The sequence below is a fragment of the Rhamphochromis sp. 'chilingali' genome (genome assembly GCF_963969265.1).
Source record: "Rhamphochromis sp. 'chilingali' genome assembly, chromosome: 9".
Classification (NCBI taxonomy): Eukaryota; Metazoa; Chordata; class Actinopteri; order Cichliformes; family Cichlidae; genus Rhamphochromis; species Rhamphochromis sp. 'chilingali'.
This window is the reverse complement of record NC_137936.1, coordinates 21,226,651-21,251,784: the sequence shown is the minus strand read 5'-3', so window position 1 is coordinate 21,251,784 and position 25,134 is coordinate 21,226,651. Positions and strand designations below refer to the sequence as shown.

The 25,134-nt window shown below is 39.9% G+C and overlaps 1 protein-coding gene across 1 annotated transcript in view; it reads left to right on the top strand.

Moving 5' to 3' along the window:
- Window positions 1-25,134, top strand: part of bsnb (bassoon (presynaptic cytomatrix protein) b) — a 76,971-nt gene that overhangs the window by 278 nt on the left and 51,559 nt on the right. The window contains exon 2 of the mRNA XM_080892830.1: window positions 8,840-9,230. Within this exon, the coding sequence (XP_080748956.1) occupies window positions 8,840-9,230 (391 nt within the window). The remainder of the gene's footprint in view (window positions 1-8,839; window positions 9,231-25,134) is intronic.

Here is a 25,134-nt window from a genome sequence, read left to right as displayed (position 1 = left end):
AATAGCTAGGACGCTTCTCCGCCAAAGTGTGGAGAGGAATCAGGGAGGCTACACGGCAACGTGGTGTGTAGCGTACATTAGTAGCCTAACGATGTGCAGCGTAGATATAGGATCAACCGACTGCGTGTAGATAGACTTGAATGGGTGCTAAATTATTTATTTCAATATCACTGTCAACACAATTTACCACCACCCCCCTTTCAGACCAATTTATGCTTTTTATTTGTAATTTTTTTGGCAGCACCGCCCTGTTAATAAGAAAATTAATATGCAACGGTCTCGATGTGCAATCAATAAAACGTAAATATGCTCTCAGACGTCTGAAGTAGGAATTTACGCCCGTTTTCACGGTGTCTGTCCCGAGGCACCAGCAAGTATCATGAATGAATGAGCGACGTAGTGAGGCAGTGTTAAGTATATATATATATATATATATATATATATATATATATATATATATATATATATATATATATATATATATATATATATAATTGTAAATGATTCAAAGTGCACTGGATCTCACGTTGAAGGGCTCGATCGCTTCCATTACATGATGATTTCCACCGAGCATGCCTCGACATCAGTGCTAGTAAATAGAGAGTCATGACAAATCACCCTCCACCTTGCAAGGAGACGTCTGTAGGATGACAAAGCTACCCTTAGATATCGCCAGCGTCAGTGGAAGAGCAGTGCCAGAGAGCATAACCCACAGCTGTCCCAGTTAACAGATCTCAGTCTCAAATCAATATGCATCCGGTGAAAATTGTTTTTTCCACTTTTCTGTGTACTGCACAGAAGAGAAAAAAAAGAGCGTGATTTCCTCTCCTCAAGAGTGGTGCTCGCATCTCACCACAAGAAACCCAGACACTCAGTTCAGACGCGTTATGGCGTTGTGGCAGCTTCTCATGTGACAGCATCACCTTCAGATTAACAGGAACATACACTACATGAACCCCTACTCCCCCTAACACCCTCCCACCACCCCTTGCTGGCTTATACTGACAGCAATGTCGGCTAATAAAATATTAGCCTTTCCCAAAAGCCAGCACAAATCATTAGTGTGATCACATGTAGCAGCCTGCAGGTCTGTGTTTTCTGTGTGGGTGTGTGGGAGGGATTGCCCTTCCAACAAGATCTGATGTTGCCTTAATTATACAGTTCAGCAGTTGTAGACCTGAATATGCACATGCACAGTCACAGTCACAGCTGCGTCTTACATTCGCCACACCTGCTTACAGTCTCTTTCCATAGATTTTAGCCTGATATTCAAAGCTATGTGCTGATTTCTTAGTGCAACAGACGTCTGGTTTTTGATGCCTTTTTTTTTTGCATTGCGCTGCTGCTTAACTTCTTTTTATTCCACAGTGAGTTTTAGTGGGCTTTTTATGTGTGGTCTGCAAAAGGACACCGTACGCTTTTAATAATGTCCAGTCTTCTTCGTGTTTCTGTTCGTCCAAGCATTTACCGTTCATCCCATCTATTCACTTTGGAACAGGTTTAAATCCTCATAGCTCCCTTGTAACCTCATGATTCTTTTATATCTTGATTTCTCTCTGGTATCCACCCTAAGGTATCTCATAAAGTGATGTCTACTGCTGAGAGACTGAGTGTACTAAAAGACCGAGGGAGGCATTATAAGAAATCGGCTGGGAGAGAGACAGAGAGTATATCATATGGCTAATTTAAACAGTCTTTTTAAGATTGTGGCTGCACATTCAGTCTGAATCTTGCCTTAACATATTCCTTTACAAAGACCTTGTGAGTGTTTAAGAAATAATGAGACAACGCCTGGGTTGAGACTGTAGATAGGAGACTTTCATCTGAATGAAAATGAGGTGCACCATTTTATGGGTTTGCCTATTAATATCAGTAAGGGTATAATATGCTTTATATAGCTTTATTCAAAAGCAAGTTCCACGTAGGAGGTTTTTGGGACCAATTCTGACAGTTTTACACTTTATTTACTGCAGTTAGAGAACTCTATCTGAGCCCCTGTATGAGTCTGTGAAGCTAGGGGAGCCACTCTTCTGCTTCTTCTCTTATCATAACAGCTTTGACTAAGTGCATAGTCATCCTGACTTATTGACCACAACTGAAAGGCAGTCTGACACAAGCTCCAAATAGTTCCTGTTTACAGCGATGAGCTCAGTGTCCTGCTGCTTTGGCATCTCCTTATTATCAGTCTAAAAACTCAACTGGTGAAGAACTGATATTGATATTAAATGCGGGTTTGAGTATTGATACTGGTACTTTACGAACCCAGACACAAGCAGAGTGCATGAAACCAATCACAAGTAATGGATACACTCAAATTCAAAGACTTTGAGCACACTCCAAATGCAAAGCAGTTCATATTGTTTATCACCAGGGAGGGGCATTTATAGAATATCATTGCTACCAATACTGTTTTTGATTCTGATTATAGGTTAGCGCCTTCACCTTTTCTCTTATTGATTCCTGATTTGTTTCTTTGTGGAAATAAGAAGTCCTACACAGTTTTTCAGCATCAGCACAATTGTTACATTATCTCTGTGGCTGAACACATTATAGTAACCGAGTAAAAAAAAAAAAGACTCAGTATGAGTTTGACATCATTGTTAGTCAATGCATAGCTGTCAGAAAAACAAGCCAGCATTGTTAAACGAATTGATAAGCTGGGAGGCAAAAGATTTAATTATTTGGAACCAGTTCTTCATTGGCACCCTTACTAATGACACTGTTATAAACAGAAAATGGATGTCTACCAGCGCTGCTACTTTATGGCGAAAAATCACAATCAGTTATTTTTGTCTATAATGAGATCGCGATTATTTAACACAATTACTCACAGATGGAAAAGAATAGCGGCATTATCAAACTTTCAAAAAAGAAGAAACTTATTTTATCAATTAAACTGATTTTTTTAAAATACGTTTTACTCGTGAAGCTGGCTAAAACCACATATCCAAGTCAAGTACCATCTTCTTTGTGTTTCCAGGCTGTTCTGCGGATGAAACTGAACTTGGATGCCACGTTGAATATTTTGGCAGCGCAGACACTGTGTCCAGTCTAGTCACAACTACACACTGGATGCGTTTTGCCATCAGAGTAACAATCGCCACAAAACACAATACAGCTGTAGCTCACAGCTTGCGTGCTGTCTTTGAGGTTGCTTTTTGAAGGAACCTCTGCGTGATTTTTTGGGAAAGACCATTTGATGTACTGAACCATGTTTCACATTTATGATGTGAGGCATTGCAGGATAAACTTAAAAGTTTCATCACTGCAACTACTACTTTTACATTTGTCCAGCAAGATTGGGAATATGTTGGCTCTAGAGTAAGCTTTCCCCTCATCTATGACTTGGCTGCTCATCATTTTTTAGGGGCAGCCAAGCTTGTCTGATGTTAAAGTATGAAAAGTGGTGTAAATAATGAAATCAAGAAGTGCTGTGCCCTCTAACAAAGCTACGTAACGTTGTCAGAGATGCTGTAATACACGCTTTATAACATTGATTTGGATCTTGTTGTCACAGCTTTTTTGGCAGGTTTGACCAATTGAAAAAACTAATTGAAAATCATTCATTCTGTGTCTGACATCTTTTCTGGTTGTTAGTGGCAACAACTAATAATCACTTTTTCTTATTTTTATATATTTTTTTGCAGAAATTGCTTAAATGTGTGCCAACCCCTGCTTTGTTCCTCTTTAACCCCGATGATTCACTTACACGCAGAAACACTCTTGTCTAATGTCCAGCAGCCATTGAATGACAGAATTAAATCTGCCCTGCTGGATAATTATGAAGCTGTAAGTGTTTCCTTCTGGGAAATAAACATAACCTTGTTACATTTTCTTTCTTTCCTTTTTCTTTTTGATGTGACGTACCCGGCGCTGATTGAAAAACAAGTGCGATAGTTGTTGATGCTTTTCGACAAACAGATACTTAATGGTGGATTTACATTTTACTGATACACTGAACATGCAATTGGACATTCGCATCAAATAATGCCATTAATCATGTGCACATCTCATTCATCACCCTAACCCTTTCCACTCTGACCTTTAAATACTGCTAAATGGGAGGCACATTCATTCAGAAGCCTCAGCTACAGGTTCATTTCCAACAGAGAGAAAGCCTAAACCAGATACAAACATACACTACATCACAAGTATTTAAACTATCATCCTGTAAAAATAGCCCTGATTTGCCGTGGACATGGGCTCTCTGGGGAATCTTGTTGGGTGCACTTAGTTGCCAGTTGAGGTCTCTGTGGATCAGACTGTTCACACTTGGGACCTGGGAGTTATGAGAGCAGTGTAGTGTGACTAGATGGTCAGTATTTGTCTTTGAGTGGTTTTAATGTTGTGTCTGTAGCATCTCCACTGTATAGACTCTGAAACTTTATCCAGCTAAAATTAAGCACACATCAGTCTGATGACTACCCCTCTACCAACGGACCTAATTGGCACACCAGATGTCAGTGCGAAGACAATTTTTAATCCAAATGATAAAAGTAAATATAAATGAATGCCTGCTGTTTATTGTATAGCTGCAGTGGTTTTTATTGTTCAGTAAACCCTTTCAAAGCAATGTAATGGGTTGGTATATTGTATAGGCCAGTAATTAGATTTTTATTAGGACAATGAGTACTGTTAGTTAAAACATGGACTATATGAAACTTTGCTGGGAGGAAAGATGGAAATGCACAAAAACAGCAAGACTACTACATTTTGGAAAAAAAAGCTTTGATTTGATGTTAAAGGGAGCTGATGTTATTCTGTATTTAAACTGAAAACCGACTTGAACATTAGATGCTGATCAAAAAGGCTCTCAGCCATGACTCTTATGCTGGATATTTAATAGTGGATTAAGTTGAATTACTATGTCTATGGCCATCACTGTGCAAACAGCACTTTCAGTCTTTGTGGATACCCTCCTGTGCTAAAGTATTGACAGGATTAGCATGACTAGTTTTGTCTCACCTGTCTCGCATTACATCGCCAGTCTGTCAATGCCCACTGCATGTGTTTTAGCAAGCACCTAAAGGATGTACTACAGATAAGAAATCACACTCATATCTGTTTAGTCAGTATTAGGGACCTCAAAGTAACTAGCTAGATTAGCTTAGCCTGAAGCTTGGGAAAATATCAAAAACAGCTCTGTCTGAGGGTAATGATAAAAACATGAGCATTTTTTCAGTACAAATTTCTCATGTGACATCATGCACACATTGCTTAATTTGTCAGACATATTGGATGTGATACAACCACCGGTTTCTAGGGCTAAATGTGTGCGCCCCAACTGGTTGGCAGGTGTTTCCTGGAGGTTTCTGGCTGTTGCTGGATGAAATCGTTTGCTTTGGGTGCTAGCACTGCAACAGACTGGCGTGGTGGTGTACCCCGCCTCTTACCCTATGGCAGCTAGGATAGGCTCCAGCCCTCCCACGACCCTGAATTGGATAAACAAAAGAGGATGGATGCATGGATGCTAGCAGACTGTCACAGTTGCGTGTAGTTTTTCATGTTTGTCTAAAAAATACTCACTAACTACTAGCCCAAGGGTGTTATAACTTCAAAAAGTGAGAGGCAAACCTGAGATGGAGAAGGGTCACCTTCAAAGCAAAAATTGTGTCTCAGTGCTGCAGACAACATGTTTCAGAAGGCGCAACTTTTACTTTGAAGGCAAAGCTTCTCCATTTCTGGTTTGTGTTGTACTTTTTAAAGTTTTACTACAACTTGAAGAGCTTACCAGCATTTGCAGATGAGTGCATCACTCCTATGACAATCAGAAGGAGGTTTTCAGGAACTAGTTGGGGAACAAACATTTGCCCCTAGAAACAGGCGTTTGCTACGGGGTGGACTGTAGACTCGTGTGACTGGAGCTTTATCAATCACTTTCACAGTGATTGCAGTCAACCTCCAGCAAAAAACCTAAAATCTAATGTTTGCCTCATGACCTGTGTTGGACAGATGGCCTGTGTAACCAGGGGCTTATTCGCTTTATTCTACATAGTCAGCGTGATTGTCACGTGTCCAAAAGTTGTCAGCACCTACATGTTTTTTGCTGTTGTCCGTTGCTGGGAAACCTTCAGCTACATTAGACAGGGATAAGATTTTTCACAGTAAAACAGAGGTATGCTAAATGTTTATCTCTGCAGTTAACTTATATTACTCTTCTCATATGAAAGTGGTAAAAATTTTCCCATCTAATTCTTGGCAATTCAGGGAATAGTGTTTCCTGTAATACTAAAAAATTTCTCTGAGATTTTCATTGTCTTGCATTTCAATTTTTAATTAATGTGACATTGGGATATTGTCACATGGATGATTAAGGCTGAGTAGACAATCTAATCATCTTTCTGCTTATTCGCGATCTAAAGTTTCACATGGGGCTCCCCAGCACGAAAGACTGGCAACACACAAATGCCTTACTATCCACTTTGTGAAGCAGTCTCTAGTGCTTTCGCCACAAAGCCACAAGTTGTTCTCAGTGGATTACCACTTACTGATGGATGAGAACATTTGAAGAAATCTTTTGAAAAAGTGTCCTCAAGTTTAAACTATGCTTTTGACTCTCATTAAGCCATGGTGCCTGAGGCTTTACATAAACCACAAGAGACTCCACTTAGTGCCTCGGTGTTTTAAATTGCAATTATTTTCTGAAAACACCTTGACATAGACTTAAATGTAGACTGCACAGTGGATCAACGGTAAGACGCATCAGCTACTAAAAAATGTTCATTTATCTGAGGGTTTCATGTCTGAATGCTTACCTTCGTAAAATCAGCAGCAGTGGCGGCAATCACGCCGAGTCACACCTGATAACATTAAGTATCCTTTTCAACATAGCGCGTCTGAATGCATGGAGTCAAATCCATTATTGGATTGGCGCACACAACACTGTACTGTGTTTATTCAGAGTGAGAGAGTTTCATGCATTTGTGCACACAGCACAACAGCAGTACTTCATTAATTAGTTATGTGAGATTATCCCTGACATTGAGACAGGATTGATCAGGATCTCACTGCAAATTACATTATGTACTTCACTTCAGGCAGGTGAACTGTAGTTTATAAGCTACATTTGTATATGTACAAGTTTGTATGGATCTATTCCCATAACCACATACACAATGTGGCTCCTGTAGTGATCAAAACAACTATCGCATTACAGCTGCTAATCAAAGAAAAGTTAAAATAATTCATTATATGTTACTTAGTGTCAGATCTTGCTCATACTACATAATATTGTGTGAAACTGGTAACTGCTCTGTCAATGTTCCCTGAGGATTATTAACATAAAACTGACCCATATGAATCACCGAATGCCTACATTTTAAATATTCATGAAGCCAGCAATGTTACATATCCCATGTCTGAGAAGGAATGAGTGTAGCCTCAGAAGGACTGAAAGTGATGGTCCGCCATAGACTGTCAGCAACTGTGTGAATTTCAAGTTCACAGTCGATAGATGAAAAGTAAAGATTTTCCCGATGGGCTCACTGCAGTAAACACAGAGCTCCTGTAGAGAGTTGAACAAGGTTAGAGTTTTGTGGCAACTCAAGTGTTTGCCAATGAGTCACAATTGCTAACATGCTCTATTTTAATTCCTTTATTCTCCCCATTATCGCCACACTTCCCTCACTGTGGATCCAGGGCTGCTGCTTCGACTGTCTTTGAAGATGACGGCCATGACTAAACAAGGTCTAAGTTGTTATGACAGTGGAAATCCTCCGTTCCTATTTAACTGTTGGCACCAGTGCTTGAAGGCCAGGGTGTGCAAGAAAACCCAAAGTTTACAGTCCTGATACGCCACCTTTGTGCCACCCCAAACAGAATGCTGAGGCGAGAACAGACCAGCTTTAAAGACAAGCACTTTACAGAAAGAGGCACTATAAAATAGGCAGCATTTGATTTACTCCTGGCCTCTGTTTTGAGTGGTCTGCTATCACATCATGAACCACAATACAATCTTTTAATGATATGTGCGCCTAATGCATCTCAGAGCTGAAGGACTCCAAAATGCATCCTTTATGAAGAAGCACTGCTGCTTATTTATATTCAGTAGCTGTTACAGCTATAAAAGCCCACTTAAGAAAAAGTCAAATGCAATGCATTTAAAATATATACTAATTTATTATAAAAGAAAAGGTCAGAAAAACAAAGTTAGGTTCCTTTGTTTTCCTAAGTCTAAACCCGGAAACACCACGTTTCTCTTAATGATGTTCACTATTCTTCTTTCAGTACTTTCAATCACTCCAAAAGGCTGCTGTGGTTATTTTCTTAAAGTTTCTGCATGTTAACAAAAGAAAAAAACCAAAAAGCTCGTAACCCCGTGTAGTTACTTCCAGCAGAGAGTGTAATGAGTTTTTATTTCGGTGTTCTCGTTTATGCAATAGATGGCCTTGCATTCATGAGTAAAAAATAGCATGGACTGGGTGTTTGCAAATGTGTGCTTATAAGAATAAGCGTGTTAACTGGACTCAAAGACTTTATTTGTCACAGACACAGTGGATATGTGTGCTTCAGTGCAGTCTGATATAGTGATCATAAAGCCATTTCCAGCAAGCGAACCTGAAAAGGATTTTTAAAACGTATGACTTTAAAAGTGTAAAATGTACATAAAGTGTGTAAAACTCAGTCTTGACCTTGCAAAGGGTAATTGAGAGAATAGCTGAGAAGCTTCTTGAGTTTTTTCAGAGCTAAAGCCTTTCCTATCCCTAGACGAATAGAAATATTTCCATGCTCAGTTGGCTCTCAGTAAACAATAGTCTCTTTGTTAAACTGGTTATACTCCTAGCTTAGGACACAGATCTAATGTACACCTTGTTTTGTGTTCTCTTTACCTCTCTGTCAGGCCACCTCCATCAGACTCAGGACCTAAAGCAGGCGGCCAGATCGGTCATGGGACAGGTGACAGGTTGGCTTCCCATGACACCCCACAGCATGCTGCGCCTCATGGAGAGCAAGGCCAGGGCCACGTGGCCAGGAAGAGTCTGCAGGTGGACGTCGGTAGTAGCAGAACTGGGAGGTCCCCTTCTGCGTCCCCAGACCGAGGCAGTGTCCCCACCTCCCCTTACTCTGTGCCTCAAATAGCACCCATGCCCAGCAGCAAACTGTGCCCCGTCTGCAAAACCACCGACTTGATGGGCACTGGGGATGACAAGCCGAACATCAACACCTGCACGCAGTGCCGCTCCATGGTGTGCAACCAGTGTGGCTTCAACCCAAACCCTGACCTAACAGAGGTAGGTGGATCTGCTTCACCAAGATGTTTTTATTTTCAAGGATTGTTCTCTTTTATCTTTCACTACAGCAGACCAGTGCCACATAGTAAAGGTGAATTCATCTGATTCCCGGTTACTGTCAGTGAGGGAGTTACAAACGTAGTGAGCATCTGCCATGGTGCATTCGCACGGAAACAAAAACATCTCAAATACTGCTAAAAAGGTTAAAAAATGCAACCGTGTAATCGACTGCACAAACATATTTGGAATGAATTCAGGCATACAGCATTGCAGACTGCCTCAGAGCTAAAGAGAATAAAAGGAAGAGGGTTACTCTCTAATGTTGACAAACTGAGCACAAGATTTTCCTTGTAATTTTGATCTGCTTTAAAATAGGACCAAGTCTAAACACCATCAGGTTTTGTTTGTTGTCACATGATTGTATTATTTTCATCATCAGTCAAATATGTGTACTGCACGTCTAAAGTCCTGTCAGTATAAACTTACCTGGGACGTTAGGAGGTACACCTTGCTAGTACCACGTTGGATCCTCTTTTGCCTTCAGGCCTGTCTTAACACTTTATAGCATAGATTCAACAAGATGATGGAAACATCCCTCAGAGATTTTGTTCCACATGATAGCATCACACAGGTGCTGCAGATTTGAGTACAGTGAAATCATTTTCATATTCATGAAAGCAGTTTGAGATGAGTTGAGCTTTGTGGCATGAAGTGTTCAAGGTTCAACATGTTGTGGGTTCAGAGATGATCTACTGCACTTGGTTGTAATGAGTTGTTGTTTGAATTAGTGTTTCCTTCCTTCCATCCTCCTCTGACCTATGGCATCAACCAGCCACCTTTGCTTTTTTGGACCATTTTCTGTAAACCCTAGAGATGGTTGTTTGACAGGAGATCACCAGTTTCAAAAACACTCACATACCAGACCAGCCCATCCATCAGACAACAACAGTTTCAACTTCAGCCGGTCGTCTTGACTACATGCCTAAACATGATTGGTTGCTGCCATGTGATTGACTCTTTATGATGAACAGGTGTACCTAACAAAGTGGCTGGTGAGTGTACAAACTGACTCACTTGTTGCTGTAGTGGAGGTCAGTCATTGGCGTCCTTTGCTCCTACGGGTTATCAGTAATTGAACTCAGTACCTGCTCACTTTCCAACAGCTATTTCACCAGCTGTCGCCATGGTCTCTGGCTGCTGCACTGCCAGTCTTTTCCTCTACACCCTTTGTAACGTCATAGTGGTGTATGCATTTTTTTTTGAAGTGGGTGATTCAGGTGCTACAATTTGGTTTAATTTGTCTTTTGAATGTTATTTCTCATTGACATTTATGAGTAATGCTGTTGATGACAATTGTTATCAAGTTGGCTCTGACTGACTCATGGGTTGAATTGCACCAAATGAATGGGAGTCAAGATGTGAATTAGATGCATGTTGTTTGAGAGCTGTGAACTTCTGCTCCAGCCATGATTTCTCTTGATAGGTGGAGTATTTAATAGTTTGGTTGGCTTATAATCTTTCATCTGCAAAGACCTGGTTGCATGCACTTTTCCAAGGTGCATAGTAATATATTACTCACCCCCTACTAGCCATAATAAATCAGAGGCTCTTACCTCTAGAGCAAACTCTGTTGTTTATTCAGCTAATCTATCTTTACATAACACTTATGTGAAGTATATTGTGCCTGTATATTATACATCCATCCTTTCTGACAAGCACATCCTAATCATGCCCAGAGCCTCTTCTGAAAAATCTGAACAGATTCTTATATCATCCCAAAAAAGGAGCACAACACATTACCCCATCATTCGCAATCATTCATATGCGTCTAAACACTCATCGCTGTTAACAGGTAGCTAAGAAAGCCTATTGCCTTCATCTGAAAATAAATCACTTGCCTAATTTGAATTAGGCCATGCTTCACTGTAACTGTGAGTCAAGTGTGGCTGTGTCATCTGTCACAAAGTTTCAAATCAACTTCACTGAGTCATGTTGCAAATTGAAGCCAAGAAGCAATGTCAGTTACGCTGGCCTACAGGCTATCAGAGCGACCGTAGGCTGAGTAAATATTAGGATGCAGAATATAATGTTTAGGTTTTTTGAACGATAAATGCGTGCATGTAAATGTACTGCCCAATGGGTGTGTGTAAGCTTGATGACATGTATGCATCGGGTGCATAAGAGAGGAGACTGCAAACGTTGGAAGAAGAAAGCAGTGGGAAATGGAAAGATGAGAAAGAAAAAAGCATGGACCAAAGTGGAAACAGACAGTAAAGAATAGATCATGGCAGGGAGTGAAGGAGAGCATGGCAGTAAAGAGAACAGCGGAGGTGGGTGCTTTTCAGCTCAGGCTTGGTGTGCTTGTCAGATCCTGACAGAGAGAGAGAGAAACAGGGAGGGAAAATGTCCAGCCTCTGGAGACCTGAAGATTTACCCCCTTAACCTACTTAGGATGGATTTGGCTTCAGCCTCACTACAGCATATCTAAAACAGCCTTATCACTCATCAGGGAAACTGATGACAACCAAGGTGATGATAATGCAGAAGATGACGATGACAGGAATTACGATTACAGTGATGGGAACTGGCCCAGAGAAAGGATAGCCATAGCAAGGCTGTGTCAAAATCCACACAGGGATTCTCTTGATTCTTAATAGTAAAATATTTGTATATAAACATATATCCTGTCCTGTATAATAACAAGGTTTTGGGATTTTCTGAGATTATAATCTTGTTTTCATTTGAACATTTGGTGTTTTGTGTGAAAAATTACCTGAAGAATTTTCTCATTCGTTGTAGTTTCAGGATTAGACCTGTGATGACAACACACTATTAGGACCACTTCTTGTGCAAGAGATGTGTGTCTGCAAATAGTTTACAGAGACCCACTGAAGTCCCCCAGATTATCAGGATAATATGAGCAAAAATCTGTCATTGAAGAGGATTTCCCATTAAATCACAGAAAGATGGCAGTGCCGATTAAAGTCCTGATAGCTGTGGATGATTTCATGTTTGGATTTTTGAGCACAGACTCAAATAGCGGGGCTAGCCTGGATTTTCTTTTAAGAAGCCACATTATCTTGTAAAGAGAATCTCTCTTCACTCTTTGAGGGGTGAAGATAATTGTTGCAATGCACGTCAGAGCTGTGTTAAACTACCTCTTGATGGTAATGCAATTTGGATGTAAACAGCGAGCGACAAATGGATCTCACAGACCGCATCTGTTACGTGGCTGTCAGTCAAGCTGAGAAGACAAGTTTTATTTAGACATGATAGCTACGAATTCAGACATGCCAGCTATCGTGCACGTGAACTAAGACTTACATGTGACGTGACGTAGGTAGCACCGAAATGAGAAAACGAGAAAGCCAGAAAGGCAAGAAATGAGACGGTCTAAAGGCAGCCTTAGAACAACAAAGAACAAGAGCAGTGAGAGCGATACTGAGAATACCACAGACATTCTCCCCTGACAATGTTCTCCCACCACCATACAGGGGAACATCTGCTTCATAATTGGTCCAATTTCTATTTATAGACCCTACCCTCCTTCTGTCTGCAACGGTGGCCCGGTCCTGAGAAGCCACAGCTGAAAGAAGGAGGGAGAGGAAGAGAGAGAGAGACAGAGCTGGTTGAAAAAGCTGTGCCGTAGCAGGAGGAGACAGAACGGGAGGAGAAAAAAAAGCATCATCATAAATTAACCGTAATAGCCAGAGTGTTCGTACTGACACTATCTATCTCTGCATAAATTCAGCGTAGGGAGAAAAAAAATACCCCAACAACAACAAAATGGAGAAACAAATCAGAAAACAATGCTAAGATGCTTTTGAAAACGAAATTTTTTCTTCATACAGTTTGGTGATGAAGACACACCCCTGACATGGAGCTGAAACATTCTTCAAACAAGTCATGAAACAATGACTCTTTAAAGTCTTTGTTTCAGAAATGCCTTGGAGGTTCTTCTCTTTCTTTCTTTTTTTATCAACAATCCCACAAGCTGAAAGAGCAGTTTTAACAAATGCTCCCACACAGAAGCACTCTATCTCCTCATTCGAGTTTAAAATATAGCAGGTAGGTGGCCACAGTTTACAGTTGCAGTAGATAGATTTAGCAACCAAACCAAAAGCAGTAATATCGATTTGGACTCTACAATAAAATGTTTCCAATCAAGATCAGACAAAAAGCTTCAGTAATCAGATGAAACAGGCAGACGTTCAGTATAAAAAGAAAGAGAGAAACCCACTGTACATCTGTTAGGCACCAAACAGCAGACTGGCCTCGTAGACACTGTGTACTGAAAACCACAGATTAGATTACCGCGCTATTGTCATTGTTAGTTAGTGAAGGCCCACTTTCTAGCTTCAAACGGAGAATTTTTGCCATCTTGGTTTTGAAACTGGACACAATGAGTGAGGCACAGGGCTGACTAAAAAACTGAGGCTCACTACATACTCTTTGGATAGTCATATGTCTGACAAACGAAAAAAACAAAAACATCCCTCTAAAAGGCATAAATTCAATTACCCTTGAAACTAGAAACTGAGACCACAAACTGATCAGGAAAACATATACTGGGTGCACAGCTGGACGTCTTTTGTACACAAGCTTACAGTTAAACACTACATTTCTCAGTCAGACATGGGACTGTTTAAATCGACTTTAATGCTCTAAAGTTCTAATCCCAAGGCTGAAAATAAATTTTCTCAAGCAACACCAACCGGGGAGAGCAAGCTGTCCATAGTGTCATAAGTAAACATTCTGTAATTTTCAAGCGTGCTCGAAGGCAGCTTTGTGGGTTGTGAGTGTTTCAGGTATGGTATTGATCCCAGTTTGACCTTAAACTTGTGATTACTTCTTAACTTTTAGAAAGTGCGCTGTGTTCTTCAAACTGAGGGCTACTTGAGTTTTTTGCTGAGCTAAAAGGAATAAAAGAAGGAGTCTATCTGCATATGTGTGACTGTTTATATTTCTTAAATAGAGTTCAACCAGTCTGCTTCCTGTTCGGAAGGTGAATTTGTCATATGGTGTATAGCAGCTTGAATGCAGACTCCTGAACAAACTGATGATGAATCCAGAAACAGGCAAATATGGTCCAAAATCCAAAAGAATAACACAGGTGCCTCACACACCCACACACGTAACAAAAACAAGAGGATTATATATTTAGTCGGAGTAACACAAACACACAGGTGTACTGTCTCTCTCGCACTCACGGCAGGTACACAGTATGATGCTACAAAGAACTGAGGCCAGGTAATCGAGGAAAGTGGACACAGGAGGGTGACGAGACACAGCTGAAACTGATGAAAACAACACAAGGAAGTAAATACAAGGCACAAGAGACAAATGACTACCAAAGTAAAACAGGAAGTGAGTAACAGAAACACAGAATATAAAGCACTTCACAAAAGAGGACTAATAAGATCTCATAGAAAACAACAAGGAATCAAACTGAAAGAACTGCTGGAGAAGAAAGGATGTGTACTGTTGAATATTATTATAGTTTTCATTTTTTGTTGCTAGAAATTGTGGAGATGCAGAGTAAAATTCTTAATTTTTCCCATAGCTGAGGCCTTGCACTATTTGGACAAAAATATTGGGTCACACCCCTTAATCTTTGAATTCAGCTGTTTACTGTGCCATTGCCATGGGTGTGTAAAAGCAAACAACGGGCCATGAAGTCTTTCTTTACAAACATTTGGGAAACAATGGGTCATTCTAGAGAGCTCGATGTATTTGAGCATGATACTGTAATATGATGCCACCGTTGAAACAAATCACTTCATGATGATTTTTTTTTACCTCCTAGATATTTCATAACCAACTGTGAGTGGTGTTATTGCATAGTGGAAGCGTTCAGGAACCACAGCAACTCAGCCCAAGTGTTTAATCAGAATCAGAATCAGAATCAGAATACTTTATTGATCCCTGGGGGAAATTATTTTTTGTTACAGTGCTCCATTTTAAACCAACATTAAGACAAGACAGACAATATGCTAACTAAGAATAGTACAATATATACATATATATACATACATACATACATACATACATACATACAGAACGGGGTTGCTGAGTGTTGAGGCTCATAGTGCGTAAAAGTCACCAACACTCTGCTGACTCAATAACTTCCTCTGGCATTAACATCAGCACAAAAACTGCGCCGGCAGCTTCTGGGCATGGGTGTAAGACGTAGTACTTGAGTCGATATAGTGCATGTTTGTTTGTGGAATGACACAAACACAAGCGATCTGTTTGAAAGTTTTAAGGTCTTTCAGATTTTCATCACATTAGCACTTAGTGTTTAGTGAGATGACATTTGCCATTAGCAGATGTTATTCTATTTGCCCAATAAACAGTCAGCAAGGCTGACACAGGCAATCGGATTGGCTGATATGTTGGTGCATTGCAGAAAAAATAGTTTTCTCTGTATGTTGCTGTATGTTTTCAGGGACATTATTAGTGGGCATTCATGGTTCTCAAAGTATATTTTTAGCTGATTATTCTGCAGCGCCTGCCTAATTTGGCAGTTCTGCTTCACAAGCTCACTTGGGGTGTTTTTTGTTTAATTCTGTGCTTATTTGTGTCCTTTTGATAAAACAGTAATGTTATATGTGTGTCTGTGCTAACTCTGTTCCACTGGCTTATTTAGGGCCTTTGTTTATAATCACAGTACACATACACACACATTTACATGCAAATATAGAGAAAACTGCAAAGCAAAGTTAGCCTACACATTAAATACAATCTAGATTTTGTCAAATATCAATATAAATAATTAGACGCTACCTGAATCAGCAGTGTGTTTGCTGACAAGCCTCATTCCTCGGTCAACAAAATAATTCATCACTCACTCAAGCTGCAAGCTGCAGTTGGCCTTTCGAAACGGCCACATTTTGAGTGGGTAATGTATTAGTTATATAAATGTAAATACAGTGATATGGTCATATCAGTGAAGGATAAGTCCATTATACCCCAGAGGAGGCAGAGGACGGTTCCTAATCCCCTCAAATTAATTCAGATATTTAGCGTTAGACTTTTCTAATCCCCCTCTAACTCTGGATGATGTGGCACAAGAGATTCAGTGACATTCAGATCTGGCAAAGTGTAACACAATGAGAATGTTTCATGAATCACTATTAAAGTTTCATTTTAGTGAAAGACAGCATTGCTTCTGTCTGACATGGGTGAGCTGTGAAGAATTTAATGTAGGAAATCAAGATGTCATTTGGTTAGATTTAGAGTAGGAGATAAATCATGTATGAAAATACCATTTAGGGGAATCTCTTCAAGATTCACTTAATTTTAGTGAATGTGATCTTTTTTCTCTCGATCCTTCTAAATTATTCTTTCCATGAAGCTGTTGATCTTTGTGTGTCTTGCTCTCTTTTGATGAGAGATTCATTTTCTTCCGTTTGACGATGCTAAATAACATCAGAGCAAAAAAACCCCCCCAAAAACCAAAACATGTTCTGAAATGAATTTATTTCTGAGTCTACCTACTAGTCAACAAATGTTTTTCCAGGTTTTTCAACAAAAACATTGAGTGCATGTCTTTTGGTCACACCCTAAACTACATGATACAATACATACACTTACACAATATTCAAATAACCATTTAGCCAGTATGATATGCACAGTCGACTATTTAGGTTTTTGGACAATGACACAAATTTTGTAGTTTTTCCTCTGCATACAACCGCAGTGTTTCTTAAATCAAATATTCAATATTTGAATATAATTCTATAGCCTTAATTCTAGGTTTTTAACAAAAGTATTGTATTGACTGTTCGATGTGTGGTTGTTTTCAAGTTTTGAACTTGCACTTTTTAGATGTTCACTGGAGCTCTCTAAACAGAGATGTTGATGCAAGTGAAGGAGGCTGACAATCTGAAATAAACCTGTGAGAGAGATTTGGTAGTTCGGGAGTGTCCATCTGCTTATCCATTTTGGGGTTGTGGGTGGGAGCTGGAGCCTACCCTACCTACCATAGGCTACCAAAGGACATACCCTGGACAGGTTACCAGGCGTGTCACAGGGCTAACACACAGAGACAGACAACCGTTCACACTCATATTTGGACCTATAGGCTATTTTTAATTTAATAAAATTTTAGTTATATAGCACCAAATCACAACAACAATTGCTTCAAGACACTTAATCTTGTAAAATAAAGGCACCCTTTGAGCAAGCACTTTGGCGACACTGGAAAGGAAAAACTCAATTTTACCAGGAAGAAACCTCCAGCAGGACTAGGCTCAGGGAGGGGCGGCCATCTCCTCAATTATTTGATGTGAGGAGATGAAGACGAGATTAAGACACACTATGGAAGAGAGCCAGAGATTAATAATAACTAATGATTAAATGCAGAGTAAACTATAAACACATAGTGAGTAAAAAACGTGAGTGAAACAGTAACCCTCAGTGCATCATGGGAAGTATGTGGCGAGAACCCACACAAACATGATGGGGAGAACATGCAGACACACAGAAGGTCCCCTGCGAGATAGTGGATTCAAACCCAGGACCTTCTTGGAGTGTACAATACATTCTTACAAAGACTGAATGTACTGGGCAACTTGGCAACACCAAAACACCTGAAAGGCCACTCTATATATTGACAGCCACTAAACTAAAGTGGATGATTGCAGAATTCTTCCTCTGGTTAAGAAAAACAACAAGTCAAGAACACTCTTGAAGAAGTTGGGGTATTATTGCCAAAGTTTACAGTCAAGAGGCACCCTCATGAGTGCAAATACAGAGGGTTTTACAACAAATGGCCAAATCAGTGGTTACAACCAGCTATTTGATAACAAGAAGGCCAAATTAGACTTTAAACATATAAAAGTGTCTGCTTTGTTTGGGGAAAAAATTATTTGCACAGGTTAACTTGTACCAGAATGATGGGAAAAGAAAATGATGCAATGTTATGATGTGGGGATGGCTGCCAGTGGAACCAGGGCACTAGTATTTATTGATGATATAACTGCTGATAGAAGAACTCTGAAGTGTACAGAGCTATACTCTCTGCTCAGATTAAACCAAATGCTGCAAAACTGATTGGACGGTGCTTTACAGTGCAAATGGATAGTGACCCAAAGCATACCGCAAAAGAAACCCAAGCGTTTCTTAAGAAAAAGAAATGGGATATTCAAGTCAGTCACCTGATCTCAATTCAATTAAGGCCTAGCAGAGTGTCTCAAGGGACGAAACAGCATTTGGTTGCTATGTTTGTTTGTCCAGTTACTTTTGAGCGTCTGAAAATGTTAAACCCCTTGAATTAAAACTTTAAGTCTGCACTTCAGTCACATTTGTATTGTCTGATTTTAAATCCACTGTGGCAGTGTGCACAGGCTAAATTACAAAACAATGTGTCATTGTCCAAAAACGTGTGATCCTAACTGCACATACACGACAAACATACACCATTATATAGAGAACACCGATCAGAAGGTTTGATAATGTAAGTCTTTCCAAACAGTTATATTTGGACATCTCGATGTTGCGCTGATGATTTTAAATAGATAATTTTAACAAAAATAAACAGTATAACATACAGTGTTTCAAGTAATTGTCCTTCCTTTGCAAACCTCTTATCCTATTTACTGTAAATCATTTCATAAGAAAGTGAGACAAAAAGCTCCTTAGTGAACACGTATGTTCAAATAACGAAATAATTATTCTGTGAAACTTATGTCAGGGTTTGGGTGGCTGTTTTTCCACACTGTGCTTTTGGATGTAATCATAGACTGGTTTAAAGTGGACAAACAGTGGGAACTAGGTCAGGAATCCAGCTGAGACACTTCATGCTGCATTTTGCATATACCAAAATATTTTGCAACAAGAACTGCCAGACACTAAATCTGGGACACTGTTTTAATTATTACACCATAACCTACTGCAGTTAAAGTCCATCTTACAGTAGTCTTTTCTGTATGGAAAAATTGCACAGGAATCTTTAGTCAGTTTTCCTAATAGTGCCCTTGTTAGAACTGGACACGCAGAAAGATCACTTTCAGCAGTTTGGTATAATTCTTTGACTCCGTGTTGCAAACAATGACTTCTTTTAGGCCTTCTACTGATTATTTAATCTGTCATCAAACAGGATTGTACTTTGCACTGTTATTGCACATTTGTTGCATGGCCTATCAGACCACAGAAACTTTTCCCTCGCAGCAAATCTTGCTAATTTTCTGGCTGTGTGTGAAACATCCAGACAGAAACATTTGAAATCGAAATGCTCTTGGCTTTTCAGTAATACTCTCAAGTGACAATAATGACACATGATGTACTGTAGACTCAAACGGTATTGCAGAGTGGAGTCTAGAGCTCTCTGTGGCAAAATCTCAAAGGAACTGACTATTAAAAGTTTCATAAAGGTAGCAACAAATCCTTTGCAAGGGAACGGTATTGCATTGCAGTGCACAAGCGTTCATCATATCATGCCGATTTCCTCTACTGTAGATCACGATTTAATGTTATGCACTCTGCACTACTTTCCCGCATACTTATTAATACCATGACTCCCTGCCATTCCCAACACTGCACCAGTATACCTGGTGAGAGAAGTTGAATAGTATGCATGAAAAGAAATTTAACAGCGATTCCCCAACAATGACTCAGGATTTTCATTAGCTTTGTTTCCCTGCTTGGTAACATTCAGGAGTAAAACAGATGTGTTTTATTGAGACTGTTCTCGTGTAGTTGTTTGTAGAGCTGCTTGTGTTTGAGTTTAGCAGAGGCTGGGAGACAAATTGACAGAGAGAAAGAGAGAAAGGGGGAGCGAGGCATAGGGAGGAATTTCAATGTCTTTGGCCCAATTTGCAAGGAATTGATAAACCACTGCATTCCAAGTGTCCCGATCCCCAAACTGCAGTGCTCAGCTGCTGTACATACCGCATGGTGATACTGCATTGTGATCTCTAAGACAAAGCTGCTTTCTTCATCTGCATCTTTGTCAGCTGAAGTTTGGATGTGTCTCAGCGCGTTCGTTATCCAGCTTTCCCGGGGAATGATGGACGGCATGATGTCTCACACCTGTCAACGAACGCACGAAGAAGAAAAACAGGGAAACTTTGTGCACCTGTGTGATGTATGCAGTGTTACATCTTCTAACGTCTGTATATGTGTCAGACTCCAAGACAGCAGAAGACAGAAGCACGCACTCGTAAATGAGAGGTAGACACTCTCAGCATAGTTCTTTGTTACGCGACTATTTTGGTACAAACATTTACCTGGCAGTGTGGCAGTTAGCTTTCTGAAATTTACCCTCATTTGAAACTAGCTGTGTATGAATTTCTGGCTCTGAAGAGAGTCGTCATAAACACACAGATGATGATGGAGCTGGAAGAAGAAAATTAGATGGAGTGATGGGATGTGAGAGATGCAGATAACAAGGAGAAATGAAGATGAGTGCAGGAGAAAAAGATGGAGGACTGCAAAAGAGAACTGATAGAGAGGCAGGGGAGGAGACACAGTGTGCAGTGTGCTTGTGTGTGTGTGTGTGTGTGTGTGTGTGTGTGTGTGTGTGTGTGTGTGTGTGTGTGTGTGTGTGTGTGTGTGTGTGTGTGTGTGTGTGTTTTTTGCTGATACAGATCAGATTTCATAAAGATCCACATGATTGCCTCATAACAACGGGGACGCAGAAAGGAATGAGATGGAGAGATGAGGCAAGCAGAGACATGAAGAAATTGCAGCTGCTTTCTTTGTTTTTTCCAGAGTGTTTTTCCCCCTTGGTGAGCTTTATATGATTATCCTAACAGTGTGTCTGAAAAAAAATGTCAATGACAATAATTGTCATAGAAATAGGAGTTTCTACACGAGTCTCTGATTAGATAAAGTGTGCAGTGTTAGATGGCGCTGTGTTGGCTTTTTTCACTGTCCCCAGGAGTCACCTCTGCACCCGGCTTCTCAGTTTCCCTGATTGACAGTGAAAACCACGGCCTGATCGCTCCTTATACCAGGAACTGGCAGTGAGCCAGGCAGTAGGCTAAGGTGCTGCTGAGCTTGTGACTTACTCTGTCTACACGGACTTACTGAATGACTGACTGATCGAATGACTGACTTAAGAGATAAAGAAATACTGTGAAGCAGGTGGAGAGGTTGCTAAACATTTAAAAGCAGTCAACAGTCAAATTTTGAGCTATTGCAATAGATTCATTAAAGATTTTGTTGCAATAAGAATAAGATAATATATAATTAAAAACTGCATTATCTTGTTATTAAAAAATGACTGTTAAGCAGAGGGAAATGTAGTCTATTACTGCCCCATCTGGTTGAAAATTTCAAGCCCATGCCTCTTACAAGAACAGATAGGTGTGGTCAGAAAGCAGCAGCAGGGATTTGAAGAAGAGTTAAAGTTCTTCCCGATGACTAAAGCAGTGCTGTAAAATCATGTTAGCAATCTCAGAGTCGTGCTTGTCATAATATGTGTGGTAGTTTTCTGATGAGTGTTTCATCTGTGAACTGATGAATAGATTTTTAATTTCCTTCACTTTTAACACAGCCTGAAAGCTTCTCTTTGCATAATCAGAATTTGATCCAGAAAGGCAGATAAAAAACTAGACTGTAGAAGAGTTGGATCAGGATAGGATTTTATGGCATTTATGCCGTATGCACTCACTGCATAGAGCCTGCAGGCAACCAGCCAGCTCAGCCGGAGGAAGTGTCTAACACACATGATCTCCCCGATTGGTTGTTTTTTTTTCTCCACCCAGAGGAAGCAGCTGCCTGTTAGCAAGTGCTACAGCTACAGAAAATGCTGTCTAGCTCAGCACTACTGTACTTCTGCCCAGATCAGGATAGTTACTGTAGGTGCTGTATTGCACCTGTAATCATACCTAATGGTGAGATCAATGTGTGCTGAATATGACAAACTCAATTCTACATCATCTAAACTAGAATTCTGACCACTGGAGGCAGAAAAAAGTGCAGCGTTGAGAGATGTGAGTCATATCACTACCCATATCTCATTTTTTGCAGCAGTTCAAATAGTGAATAACTATAACTGAATAATGAAGTGCAATGAAATGAGTGCAGTCCGATCAGGCTTCAGCAAAACTCGATGTTATGAGTGGGTTTAAGTTAGAGAGCTTCTTCTTCAACCAGAAATCCCAGCATAATAGTGAGTCACTGCTTTACAATATGAGGGGCAATACTACAGTTAAGGTCCAGTGACTCATAGTTAAACTGTGAAGTGACTAAATTATGTCTTTCTTCCTCCTGTTTATCTAGTAGTATGATACAATTTTGCTTAATCTTGATTTAATACATGTTGTCAGATACCAGACGGCTTTAGAAATGCATTAATAAATACAAGAGATGCATAAAATAGTATGAAATCTTTGCATTTACTGCATTTATCATATGCTGATATCAGCTTATGCAGAGTTTTATTAAAAACTAAACTTGTAGAGTCATTGTTGATAAATATTTTATCAGTATACCCCTTTCTACTGTATGATATTTGATACACAAGTTTTTGAGACGTCATCATCATCCTCAGTGGGATTTTCTTTCACCTGAAAACGTAAATAAATTGCACAGCACATGTTAAAGCAATAAATTGGGAAAGAAATGCCATTAAAATGAAAACTTATGTGTGCAGATGGATATTTATTTATTTTCTTTACTTGTCAGAAGGTTCAATAAACACTCCATACTCAAAAAAAAAATGTTTTCTGGAAATTATTTCATGTTTCAAGCTTTAGAGGGTTAATGTGACAACTCCGCTTGAATCCACACTGAAGTCTGCTCAGCTGTGATGTGTACTCTGCCACATGTAGTGCTGAGTGTATTGTAAATTATGGAATAATGGAGCAGGAACATCTCCGCTGACAGACTGTTAGTTAAAAGCATTTTCAGACTGCCCTTTTTTTTTAGCATTACACTTTTTTTTTTAGAAATTCTTAGAGTGCAAATAATTCTCAGGGAAAGTTGAACTAAAATCTTTATGAAATCCAGATTCACAGACTGAAAGGCAATTTTGACCCTAAGCTCTAAGGAAAAAAAAAACCCAGTCCAGCCTTCCCAGCTTGTTCTTTGAGGCCCAGACCTCCAAGCGATAACCCAAACCTACAACCTTTTGCTGCCTTCATTTATAATTCATTAAGGTATTATGCAATGACCACGAATCCAAGACAGTTACAATAGTGTGGCAGCTGTCAGAGCACCAGGATGCCAATTACAGTCTATGGCCATGTGGCATCACTAGCGCCTCTTTCTGGCTTTCACCTTTTTGTGTGTGTGTGTATGAAGCAGTAAGTGAACAAGAAATGAAAACAAGAGGCAAAGAGATCAACAGGAGAAACACAAGGAGATTGGAGGAATGAATTTAATGAGGAGCTCTCCACGTTATGTAATGCAAATATGAAATCATGAGAAAGCAAAAAGGAAAGAGACTCCCAGAAAAGACAGAGGAAGGGAAGATTATAAAATCAGGGGCAGCAGTGATTTACTGAGGATTTTCAGAGTTCATCTCATTTGTCAGATTTATTTCACACACATTTTGTTTATGGGTAAGTGATGGGTAGCAATAAATGCCTATGCGGAGGCATGGGGATACTCAAATCCTTCCTCAATGAGATATTTTACACCATTCACAATTATTTTGCGGTTGAATCATTTTCCACACACAATATTTCCCATTCAGAGCAGGCTGGAGGCTACCCCAGCACGCACTGGATAAAGGACTGCGCCCACTCTGTCACATAAACAGATCAACACACTCATTCACATTCACACCCATACAAGCATTCTTCAGTTTTTAGTTCATTTTACTTGGATATCTTTAGAGAGGGAAGAGAAATTGGACTAGTGGAGTTTATGGTTCACTAAATCACTGTGGATGACATGAAAACACAGTTACTCACACCCAGTCCTTGCTTTTATAGTTTCTGGTGGTCATTTTATAAAAAAGCTAATGGTAATGTTTGTCACACTGCTAGTGTTTTATACTTCAGTGGGAAATCTACAATGTAACCTACTGCCTCTGTGCAAACCCCTCTGAACCATGCACCTTAACACAGGCGGTTGCTTGATGTGCGTCTCCCTAAAAATGTAAATACACGTCAGGTTGGCACACCTGGATTCATCCTGCTCACTTTCGACTACTTTTTCACAGCAGTTTTTAAATATATCAGTGAGAGAAAAACAACCATCATCTCAGTATAAGGAATAACATCAATATAAGGACACACATAAGTTGGCAAATTCCTGGAGAGAGTGTTGAAACTATCGGAATGGATGTGAGGGACTTTACAAAAAAGTGGAAAAAGTTGAATCAACCACGATAAAGAGTGGGGACACAGGTGGGAAAAAGTCCCAGCATTTTATTGGTTTCTGTCAGCCAGCAATATGTATGAAACACGAGCCACACACACACACATAAAAATCATACCAACGACATCGGCCACTTCTACAAGTTATATCGTAGGCACTCGAAAGATTCCCAGTGAAAGCCTAAATCAGACAAGATGCTACCAGTGATGCTGTTTCTATTGTTGACTTGACATTACGGTCATAAATGAATGCAGTGGATTTTCAGCTTTTCACTTGCTTACATGAAGACTTAGTTGTGTCTGCTTTTGCAGTCAAAAACAGCACATTCATGTGTTTGCCTTTGTGGGGGAAACAGAGTTAAGAAGCTTCCATGCTGAAAGCGAGTGGCAGAGCACTGATTGTTGCAGCAACAGGCAAAATAAAATAGGCTGGTTCCAGTTTTAACTTTTCATAACTTTGGGGTGAGAAATTAAAGTGACTACCAATAGGAGCGAATGATACTGCTGATTGACACATGAGGGGGTGGTAAGTAGATTAGAGAATTACCAAAACAACTGAAAGCCAGAATGCCCACTAGCAGCAACCTGTCAGCCACGGAGTGATGTGTGATGAGTGAATCACTTTTTAT